This window comes from Camellia sinensis, chromosome 11 (genome assembly GCF_055761805.1).
Source record: "Camellia sinensis isolate YWXY chromosome 11, ASM5576180v1, whole genome shotgun sequence".
Taxonomy (NCBI): Eukaryota; Viridiplantae; Streptophyta; class Magnoliopsida; order Ericales; family Theaceae; genus Camellia; species Camellia sinensis.
In genome coordinates this window covers 77,279,990-77,291,300 of record NC_138971.1, presented here as the reverse complement: position 1 = coordinate 77,291,300, position 11,311 = coordinate 77,279,990, and the positions used below count along the sequence as shown (strand labels likewise).

At 35.3% G+C, this 11,311-nt stretch overlaps 1 protein-coding gene and 1 long non-coding RNA gene across 12 annotated transcripts; one reads left to right on the top strand and one right to left on the bottom strand.

The window, feature by feature from the left end:
- The first annotated feature begins 943 nt into the window (after positions 1 to 943).
- LOC145788866 (uncharacterized) lies at positions 944 to 7,203 on the top strand. Of its 11 annotated transcripts, none has more exons than XR_014344155.1 (7): positions 944 to 1,490; positions 2,457 to 2,556; positions 4,366 to 4,556; positions 5,193 to 5,232; positions 5,514 to 5,711; positions 5,852 to 5,976; positions 6,772 to 7,203. XR_014344155.1 is itself a non-coding variant. In XM_082894173.1 (6 exons), the coding sequence occupies exons 3-5, from the start codon at positions 4,440 to 4,442 to the stop codon at positions 5,699 to 5,701; spliced, it is 345 nt and encodes a 114-aa protein (XP_082750299.1). In that variant the 5' UTR covers positions 944 to 1,490; positions 2,457 to 2,556; positions 4,366 to 4,439; the 3' UTR covers positions 5,702 to 5,711; positions 6,772 to 7,203. The 11 variants fall into 11 exon arrangements, 2 of the variants coding, with proteins under 2 accessions (XP_082750299.1, XP_082750298.1); XR_014344154.1 differs by having other exon boundaries at positions 5,843 to 5,976; positions 6,772 to 7,016; XR_014344158.1 differs by having other exon boundaries at positions 4,447 to 4,556; positions 5,615 to 5,976; positions 6,772 to 7,016.
- LOC114286029 (uncharacterized) lies at positions 3,327 to 3,950 on the bottom strand. The gene is made up of 2 exons (XR_014344163.1): positions 3,755 to 3,950; positions 3,327 to 3,638 (listed from the first exon to the last, which is right to left on the bottom strand). It is a non-coding gene; the product is annotated as an uncharacterized LOC114286029 (long non-coding RNA).
- Positions 7,204 to 11,311: the final 4,108 nt, after the last annotated feature.

Genomic DNA, 11,311 nt, shown 5'->3' with positions numbered 1-11,311 from the left:
CTTACCTTCCAACTTTGCACAAGAAACTCTTTTCTTCCTCCCTCTTCTTCTCTAGACTTCTCTTCCTTGCTCTCCCCCCTCTTTCTAACCAAAATGTGTGTGTGAGTGAGTGTGTTGTGTGTATGTTTGCAAGCTAGGGAGGGTGTGGTATATATAGGTAATTTTTGATGTAAAATGTCCTAAAAGCCCATTAGTTGGAAATGGATGGAAAGGTTAGGATTTGGTTGGATTCTAAGAAAATGGAAGGGATTTGGGAGGCTTGGTCAATGATTTAGGCAACACTAGTTAGAAAAGAACTAGTTTTGGAATTAACAACCTAGGTCTAGGGTACTAGGTTTGGGTTTCCTAGAATATCATGATGATATATATTGAAAATTGGCTCCTCTCTTCTCCCTAGGATGATGGGGTTGTTTTTTTTTATTAATTTTAGGTACAAGGGCACATCCCTCAAGGTGTGTACATATATATATATATAGTTTGCAAGATTGATGGTATACCAAGGTACAAGGTACAAGTACTAGTTTGGGGTAAATTTAGAATTTAAATAAAGAAGTGAGGGCTTGGAATTAAACTCATGTATTGGAACCTTACTTATGTAGAATTAAATTAAATTAGGTTAGGGAACCTAATCCGGCTAGTGTAATTCCTGTTCCGATAAAAATTAAAAATGCTATCTGGCAAGATTCGAAATAGTTTAAGAACTGACGGGCTTTAAGGAAATAATGCAAATGTAAGGGTTTTTTTTTTATTTTTTGTTATTATTATTATTTTTTTTTAAAGAAAATACATTTTTCCGGGGCTTCACATTAAATGTAATGAAATGAGGAGGATTAGAACTTTAACGATGTATTTAATTATGATCTAGTTAGGTGTAGGAATAATGTAAATATCTTCTAGTTAGAAGTACACACATATCTATATAATAAGGCACAAAGCTTTTTAAAAAATGTATCAAAATGTATGTGAGATACATTTTGATCCAAGGGCTAAGATCAATCCCAAATATATATCAATGGTTGGGATGTATTTGATTCCCGCCCAAACACGCTCTGCTCTCTCTCCCACGCCTACCAAACACGCCTGCGTCTACCCAAACGTTATCCTCAACTCCCTCTCCCTCTCTCTCTCTCTCCCTCTCCCTCTCCCTACTGTGCTTCACAACCGATCTGAGATCAGATAGCATTGCTGAAGGAGGTCATCAATGGCTGAGATGTGTTCGATCTAGAGCTGCTGCTGATAGATCGAGATCTGGCGTTCAGATCTGGCGTTCCGATCACATGGCCCATCGGATTGATTCAGTAGTTCTCGCCTTGCCGGCGTCGGTTATTGATTTGTTGATTTTGCAGACTTCTTCCTCCTGAAGTGCTTCTGTGGTTCTGTGGTTCTACTTCTTCCCAAATTTTTGCTTCTGTGGTATCTGCTTCTGTGGTTCTGTGGTTCTACCTCCTGAAGTGCCCAAACTTCTTCCCAAGAATCGCCTTCTCTCTGAAGTAAGTAATTAGGGTTTAAAGAAAATGGAGTGGAATTTGGAGACATGTTTTCAGACATGTTTTCTTTGCAGACATGTTTTCTTTGATTTTGGTTTTGAATAGAAATTTCGCCTTCTCTCTGTGTTGTCATTAGGTGAATCTTTTTGATTTTGGTTTCGAATAGAAATTTCCTTTGGTTCTGTCATGAAAGCAAAGAAAGAGTTGATTTGATCAAAATCTTTTATTTTATCCAAAAAAAAGTTGATTCGGATCAATGACCACTGGGAAGGTCTCAAATTTTGGAATTTCAGACAAATTGGACCAGGGCAATGATTGTGGATTGAGGAGGGGAAGTTTAGTTTATTTTAGGGTTTAGTTAGATTGACTCTCTAATTGTAGGTAACACAGTTTTGGGTTTTTGCTGTTATTGAGTGTTTGATCTTCATTGGGGAATGTTCTAAGGTAATAGTTTATTAATTTATTTATGTTTTTGAATGATGTGGATAATACACAAGTCTAAAAAAGATTACGTAAAGAATAAAAATTAACAAAGAATTCATTTTTCAAATTTGCTCATAATATATAGCTTAGAATTGTTTATGTTCGTTTTTTTATGGCCCAAAAGAATATTTAGAAAATGGGGGGAAAGGCTCAAAAATAAATTTTGTAAGGAAAAAGTGCAATCCGCAAACTGCTCGCGAACCGTATTTTTAAAAGGTGATTGAGTTTAGAATTTTTTTCAGAAAATATTTGATGTCCCCTAACAGGGCATGAAAGCAATCACCTTATTTAAAACCAAAACTGGTTATGAACATTTTAATAGGGTTCTTTTCTTTGGCACATGGACTCTCTGTTTTTTGGCTCATTGATGCTTGCTCATTGATGTTTCGATGCTAAGAGAATTCAAAGAAAATTTCTTGGTTTGGGGATATGAATGTTCTCAATTTTGATTCTGTGTTTGTGTTGTTTTTTTTTTGTATTGTTCAGATGTCTACAAAAAGGTGTTTTGATTGAGCTGCTGCTAGGGTTCTGTTTGGTTGCTCTGCTGATGAATTCTTTTGATTTTTCCAAGCTTCATCCTTTTCTGGTACTTCACCCGTATCCTTTATTATTTACTCTTCAGATGCGAATCAGTTTGTATATTTCATCTAATTCTTGCAATTTGTTCAGTTGACAAATTATGTTGCATTTTTTTTTTCTAGCCTTTTTTTTATTTCTTCTTCTTTTTCCTCCTCTTTAATACCCACCCATTAATGATCTATTTTAGTTGCTGAAGAAAAAATTAATTCATGTTATTGGGTTTTCCTATAGATGAAAATTTCAGTGATAATTTTTATTTTGCTCATTTTACTGCGGATTTTGCCTTCTCAAGTTCCTTTTTTTAATTATTATTTAATTTTATTTGGCAGCCTAAAGTAATGAAAACCCCTCCCTAGCAGAGTTTTAGTAGTGTAGTATTAGAGAGAAAATAATAGAATTTGGCTGTGGCTTCTTTGTGTTCTTAGAAACAGTGAGGGAAAAAGGAAAAAAGAATGGGAAAGGAGAAAAGAGGGAAATAGTTTATTTTTTTGGTTTTTTTTAAGGGGGCAAAAAAAAGAAAAGTTAAATCTGTTGTTGTTGTTGTAGAATTTGGGATTGCCATAATTGGTTTTTTTTTTTTTTTCTTCTACTTTATGAAAGGCATATAGTATACTTGGATTTCTCTACTTTTTGGGCTCGGTAGGAGAAAACTAAGCTTCAAAATAAAAAACTTCTATCATGTACTGATTACCGACTCTAGATTCCAACATTTCAAGGCAATGTGATTTTCTCTATGGAAGAGAGATGTGCTTTCTTGGAAAAAAAAAAAAGAAAGAAAAAAAAAAGAAGTTTTCATATTAATGCACTCATTAATAATTTCTGTGAGCAATCTTTATGGAATGGCCTGTTTTTTAATACTACAAGCACAAGAGGATTGCTTTGGTATTTCCAGGCACATTTTGGATATTTCCACCTGTGCACAATTGAAATTGGACACACATGGGGACTAAGGTCAGTGTGTGGCAATCACATCGGAGTGAGCCGACCTTCTGACTTGGTCATGGAGAGTTTTCCTTGAGTCCACCTCTTTAGCATTTCTAATGAAGCTTTTGGTTGATCCATTGGAACCATGTGACCAGCATCATGAACCTGTTATTAAGGATCAAAGTGGCAAAAACAAACTTTTTAGGTGCCAAAGTGAGAAAATGTTGAAAAAATGTGCCGAAGTTAAAGAGTTTGCAAGAGAGAGAGAGACAGAGAGATACCTTGAGGAATGTTAGAGGACCATGGTTTTTAAGCAGTCCTGCTTCTGCACCATCAACCAAAAATCTCACAGTGGGAGCTGCTGTGAAGTCTTTCTGACCAGACCATTCCATCTCATGAACCCATTTTGAATTCCCTGCCCAATTGAAACACATCAGGATTGTAAATGCGACCCAAATACTATTTTTTGGGAAAATTATTCAGTAGTCCCAGTGCATGTACATGAGGTTTGCGGTGGATTTTTCTATTTTTATTTTTTATATTTGATTTATTTGTGTTGAAAATGATTTGTTTTGATTTGCTAAGATTAAGTGTTTTTTTTTTCTTTATCTTTTTTTTTATTTGTGATTAATGAAAGGTTAATTTATTTGTGATTTGTTTTGATTTGCTAAGATTAATTTATTTGTGATTTTTTTTTTTTAGTTTTTATATTTAATAACTATCTCTTTGCATCTAATTTCGGGTCTCTTTGACCTCTGCTGTCTTGGATTCTTCTCATTTTTTGGGTTTTGGGATGAAATCAATTCTAATTGCTATGCATATTTTTGGGATGAAATCGATTCTAATTGCTATGCTACGCAAAAAATAATTTCTACTATTTTTATTTACATAGATCCTGAGGTCTAAGGGGTCTTAACTGTTGGCCAGAAGCAGTGGCCTCACATCCATATATTTGATTTGCTGGTTATGGCAGATTTGGCTGTCAAGATGGTAAAAGCTGGTTACCAATATATCACAGTTCTAGGAGTTGATTTTATGTCAGAAAATGTGCGGGCAATCCTTGATCAGGCTGGCTTCTTAGAGGTAGTCTTTTCCTCTTCTTTTCGTGTATTCTTATTTCATCACTTTGTCAGTTATAAATCCAATTCTAAAAACAGTTTTCAAGTTAACAGAGTAAAAAGTGATACTTGGTCAACAAATATTTTAATTGAAGCATAGATTTCATATTTCAAGAACTAATAAATTAACATAATTAAAACATGAAAACCAAAATCCCATAAAATGCATGCATTGAAAACTATTAATGTGAGGTAATTAGTTTTCTATCTCTATGTATATATAATGACTATTTTAATATAATACCTTTGTTCATATAATGAGAAGGGTAAAATTGTTTTTTTAGGACTTTACATTTTTTAGGAATGTTCTGTCACTTGGTTTGTTGCACGAGGAGCAATTAACAAATAGCATTCACACAATCAATTGGTGTGGAATCCACTTCAATGATTATATAATGGATATTTTATTTAATAGCATCGGTACCCAATTTGTATACATATCATCGGTACCCAATTTCTTGCTCACTGTAAAACTAATGAGTGTTTTTTTGAGGGGTATAAATATGTACTCTATTCTCTGTTAGTTGCAATATTGATCTTTTGCCAATACTTAACATGTGAAATTCAACGGTGCAATACTTAATTGCTGTGGTGCTACCAGATTGGTGGAGAAAGCTTGAGAATTTATTTACCATTTAAAGGTGAGTTCCAATTAGACACCACTTGGAACTTTTGAATTTCCTTAGATTGATGTGTTAATACTTATTGAAAGAAAAAAGAAAGAAAGAAAAAATTTAGAGCATCGAGTTGGGAAAAAAAATGAGTTCAGAAAATTCATTGTTTTGGAATGGATTCTTTTCAGCCGTTTTCTTGAGTTATTTCGGAATGAATTCTTTATTGTGTTGTTTTAAAATCTGTTTTGTTGTGTGGTCAGAATATTCAGAAAATTCATTATTTGGAATGAATTCTTATATTTTTTCAGGTATGGTTTGGTTTTGTGAGTTTAAATCCTTAAAAGCCATTGAAGCCTCAATGGAACTTATGTCAGCCTCAATGGAACTTATGTCTATCAGACCCTTTCAGATCGAAGGAAAAGCTCCATTCATCCTCCATGTAGAAAAGGAAAAGAATAGCGTACTGCTTTTAATCCTCATAGAAGAACCATCCTAAAATTCCTAATGTGAGTTTTCCTTTTAAATTTTTTCTCCTTTTCATTATACAATATATGCGCCTTTTAGGCCATCGACTACTCTTTCTATCTCTCCCTGTCTCTATTTTCTTTTATTTTAATTCCCTAGCTCTAAACTTCAGTTACAACAGAAAATAATTGTGAAAGGCCAGTTAGAACTATTGGGTGCATTTGATATTGAAGATAAAGCCTCTGAAATTTGATGTGAGCCCAAATCAAGTGACAAGAAACAATATCAGAAGAGAAAAGAAAGAAGGTCAATAATTTCAAATACTTTTATTTGGCTATATTTTAGAGCAATAATTTCAATTTTATAGTTGTTTTTAATTGATGACTTTTACATCATCCCTACAATTACTCTCTTTGAAGTATGTTTTCATTCATATAATTTATTCAACCACATTGGGGCATTATACATGGTTATCAAAATCGCGATTTGGATCATAGTCCTACAATCCTAAATTGTCAAAACGATCCAAATCGTTGTAGGATCGGTGTTATAGTAGGATCGCAAGTAGGATCATATGTAGGATCATAAGTAGGATCACTGGATTTATGATTTTTCACCTTATTTTTATTATTCATCATTCTAATTTGTATTTTTACCTAGAAAGTAGAATCTTACGATTCTCAATCTGATCCTACAATCCGATCCATGAGACCCTCTCACCGATCCTATGAAGGATTCCAATTTTAACAACCTTGGCATTATATGGCCGCAATGATTTTTCTCGACAGCTGATTTTGGTAAGTTGGATTAAAATGGATTTACTTAACCTAGGTTTGAATTTATGCTATTAAATTGGTGAGGTAATGTAACATTAAATTGACGTATATGTATGACTTCCAAGTCTAAAGCTCCACAAATCGTAATGAGTGATAGTTTTTTTTTTTTTTTTTTTGGGTACAAGGAACAAAATCCACTATTTAAGTGGTTATATGGGTTCGATCGCCCCCCCCCCAAAAAAAAGAAAAAAGAAAAAAGAAAAAATAAAACGTGAGTGAAATATAAATGAAATATCAGTTAATTTTTTTTTCTTTAATGTTACAGATATTTGATGCGGTTTCAGTACTTCTGGGTGTTATGAGTGCTCATTGTTGTTGTTGATTTTTGGATTGGATCTGTGTTTTTCTTGCTGATTGATCTTTAATTGTTGTTGGTGTTGTGATGATCTGGGTGTTATGAGTACATATTGTTGCTGTTGTTGATGAATTACGATGATGTAGAATGATGATGATGCAGATAAGATACATGTATAAGACTTGATTTGTGCAAAGTAAATTTTTGTAGCTAAATTTTTTTTTTATGATGATGATGAACATATAAGATTTGGTAATTGTGTTGTTGTCGAAGAACAAATATGATTTGTTGTTGATGATAATGATCTTGAACAAATGAGTGTGTAAATTTTTCATGGACCCAAAGACAGTAAACAGGATGATGGTGTTCTTTTTGTGGGTTTATGATATTTTACATTGTATTGTTGTGAGACTTAAGGTTGGCATTGAGTTGGATTTTTGTAGTCCTTTAGGGTAAAATTTGTTTTTGATGGTTTTGAAATGGGTTTCAAAACCCATTTCATTGAAATATTGGTTTGTCTGATTTTTTACTTTTGTTAAGTATGTGTTTGGGTATGATTTGGATTTGAGTTTGTATTGGAGGAGGTTGGTGTATGATTTACAAGCAATAACCAGTCACTTATTTAAAAGCAATAAATCAGAGATGGGTATAGATGGTCCGCAACCTTCATTGGCTTTGTGGCAGCCTAAGGGACTTACAGCCTAAGTCACTGTTTGGGTATGATTTACCATTATTTACGCCGTGCCTTTAGGCACGGGCATACACTAGTATATATATATAGCAAATCTTTATAGGTACCAAAGTCATTATTGCTCCAAGATTTCAAGAGATTTTAAAGTACAATGATTATAATCTAGGGCGGTATGATGGCTAGCCATGTGATGGTGAATTGATGGACATGTTATATATATATATATATATTTTGTACAAATCTTGGAAATTGTAAAATATATTATTAAAAAAGATTTTTGGGTAAAAGTGTACATATATATAAATATATAACAGTACTTGTTTGGGACCAATTTGTGATTTAATTAAAATGTGCGGGCTTGGGTTCAATTAAAGTATCTATTTCAAGTGTAAAATAATTCAGTTTGTATTATCTTGCTTTGAATTTAAAGGTAAATAACCGAACGATGACTGTAAAAATTGAAAGTTAAGGTTTAGAGCGATTAATCTAAAATTTGAGAGTTAAGTAATTAATATTAGAGTGTTAGAAGTGATTTCTAAGCTTCCAGGATCGATTAGGGTTTGTATGGATTCGCCCGTGATGCGTTTTCAGTCCTAGGGCTTAATTTGCGATTAATCGACGAACTAAGGGCTTTATTATAATAATTCAAAATTTAGGAACCTAATAAGGTTTACAAAAAAAGTCAGGGGCCTCACACCCTCTCCTTCTTAGGACCTGAAACCACCATCCTCACCACTGAAATCTTGAGGGATTTCAGTGGTGAGGAGGCCCAAACAAGGTGGTCCCGAAGCTCACCAAAAATAGCATAAAATGGGGCCAAACAAGGCCTAAGAGGGGCTAAACGACCCCAAACACAAAAGTGACCTTAATGAAGTATCTTAAACACAAAAAAAACAGAACTTGTTTATGTTATACACAAAGCCCAAATCAGCAAGCAAGACAGGCTAAAAGGATATGCAAAAACGGGGAATAAAGAGGGTAAGAAGTTACCTTTGAAGACCCGCAAGAACCAGCAGCCCTTAGGTCTCAAAAACCAGTCCTCAACCTCAGAAAACAAGCTCTAAGAACCTCCAAGTGATGATGGAAGGGTGTGGCTATGAAGTGGTGTGCAATAGGCCAACAACAAGACCCTTTTGGACCCTCTAATCCACACAAATGTAGAGAGAGAGGGAGATATAGAGAGGGAGTGATATATATGTGATATATATCAGATTTTTCTAACCACTCAAATGGAAGGAGAGGCTCTCCTTATATAGAGAAACCAATGGCACAAAGCTTCTCTTAGAAGCTTTGACCAAAAAGGCCAAGCTTCTCTTAGAAGCTTGGAGCAAAAGGGCCAAGCCTCTTGGAGAAGCTAGGCAAAGGGGTCAATAGGTTCAAGCTTCTTGGAGATGCTAAAAAAAGGGTCAAGCTTCCTGGAGAAGCTAAAAAGGTTCAAGCTTCCTCAAGAAGCTAAAAAAATGTTCGAAAGGGTCAAGCTTCTTGGAGAAGCTAAAAAGGTTCAAGCTTCCTCAAGAAGCTAAAAAAAGGTTCAAAATGGTCAAGCTTCTTGGAGAAGCTAAAAAAGGGTCAAGCTTCTTGGAGAAGCTAAAAAGGTTCAAGCTTCCTCAAGAAGCTAAAAAAGGGTTCAAAAGGGTCAAGCTCCCTCAGGAAAAGGTCTCGGCCAGGAAAAGTGGCCGATTGATCAGAAACAGTGGCCGGCCGACCAAACACAATGCCGATCGACCATCAATAGTGCCGACCGGCCATCACCAATGGCCGGTGGCAAGGAAACAAGGCCGGTGGCCTCAAGCCATGGCCGGTGAGGTGTGGAGATGGCCTACAAGCTACTTCCCACCCTCAAAAGCAAAACAACAAGTGTTCGGTGCAAAACCAGACACAAAACAGTCAAGTCGAGATATCCTGAGACAGGGCCCTCCGGGAACTCAAGACGAACACGAACAAGGATGATCACCGAGTGTTCAAACGTTGACGTCCAAGTCTTGAGGTCGGTCAAAAATGGGGTGTCTACAGTGGCGGCTGATCGTAGAATAACTATCCGGATTATACTCTTTGGTCCAATCTTACTTTACTTGAGATTCTGCGAGTTGTGATTTCCCGCTCGAGCGGGGGATTAGACGCTCGAGCGGACTACCTTGTTGGTCTGCGCGCTCGAGCGCAAGGTTGGGCGCTCGAGCGGGTCTCTTGGTTAAGTTTAAATTTCTGAGGCACGTAGGTTCGTTTTTGGACATTTTTATTAGTGTATTTAGAACCTCCTTATCTTATGTTGGAGTATTGATTGAGATGATAATATGATGGTAAAGTAAGATTGGATCAAAAACATTAATTTGAATAATTCGTTTACGACCAACCGTCACTCTTTTGCCCTTTTCTTGTTCCACACTTGGAACTTGGATGTGAGGTTAGAACCATTGGAAATCTTATTTTCAGGGCTTCAATTTGTGCACAAGAACGGCCTAAAATGGAGTCCGGATGGGGGAGTTATACCTGTTTGAAGTTTTGAAATCTGTGCTGGGAGCAGGTCCGCTCGAGCGGGAATTGGGACGCTCGAGTGGGAATAGCGGGTTTTTCGGGACAGCAGCTTTAAAAACGGGATTTTGGATCATTTCTCATATTTTTCTTCCTCCCTCTTTGCCTAAGTCCGAAACCATAGCCTCAAATCCTTGAATCCCTTTACTTTGCTCACGATCCACCATGGTTTTTGGCATCAAGGATAGAGAACAAGGGAGGATCGATGATTTTACTCGATTAGAACTTGGATTTGTGAAGGCTTCTTCTCAAGCTCACTTCTTTGCTTGATTATTGAGGTAAGGGTTTGAATACTCTACATTTGAAGATGTTGGGAGTTAATTAATGGGTTAAAATGGTGAATTATGAGTCCTTGGTGTATAATCAATGGAAAAGTTGGAATAAAAAGTGCTGAGTTAATAAGTTTGATTATTTCTTGAAATCTCCATATTTTCTTGAAACCCTAGGTTGATTAAAGAGGATAACTAAAGATTTAACCCAAATTGAAAGTAGAATAATGAAATTGAGGTATTGAATCATGTATATACAAATTTAATTGGAATTTGGTGATACTTGGAAATTATGTTTAAAATTGCGAATGAACTTTGTTATGAGCACGGTGAATCATGTCTTAATGAGAAAGGAGATTGGGGGGAAGGGTTTGTTGACGATGTGGATGATGTAAACTTGGCTACGGAATATTGAATTGAGTCTTAGCAAATTAATTTGAATTATGTGGAATTATATTTGGTAGTATTGAGTTGAATAATGTTAAATAGTGTGGATTATCTTGGATAGTAATAATTATGTGGGGTTATGTCAATTATGTCGAATTGTGTTAAATGTTGTTCAATTGAATTGTGTAGGGTTATCTGCAAGGACGGACCTAGCATCTAAACACTGTGAGTAGTAGTACGCTTTACCACCGCCAATGCTTGCCATTAGTATTCTGTTAATTTTGTTACTCATGTATGTAAACGATTCAAGGAAAATAAATGTTATATGTATATAAATGATTCAAGGAAGATAAATGTTATATGTATATAAATGGTTCAAGGAAGATAAATGTTATATGTTTATGTAAATGATTCAAGGAAGGTACATAAGTAAGAGAAAGAATGAAACAACCCTCCTATGATTCTGGAATTCTGTAAGACTCTGAAATAAGTTTGCTATGATAATGTTGGGCTAAATGCCAACAAGTTTAATGCCAATACATGTAAGAGCTAAAGGCCAACAAGTCTAAATAATCAAGAAATGCTCTAGTTATGATATGTTATGTTTGAATTAATGAATTCAAGATATCCTTAG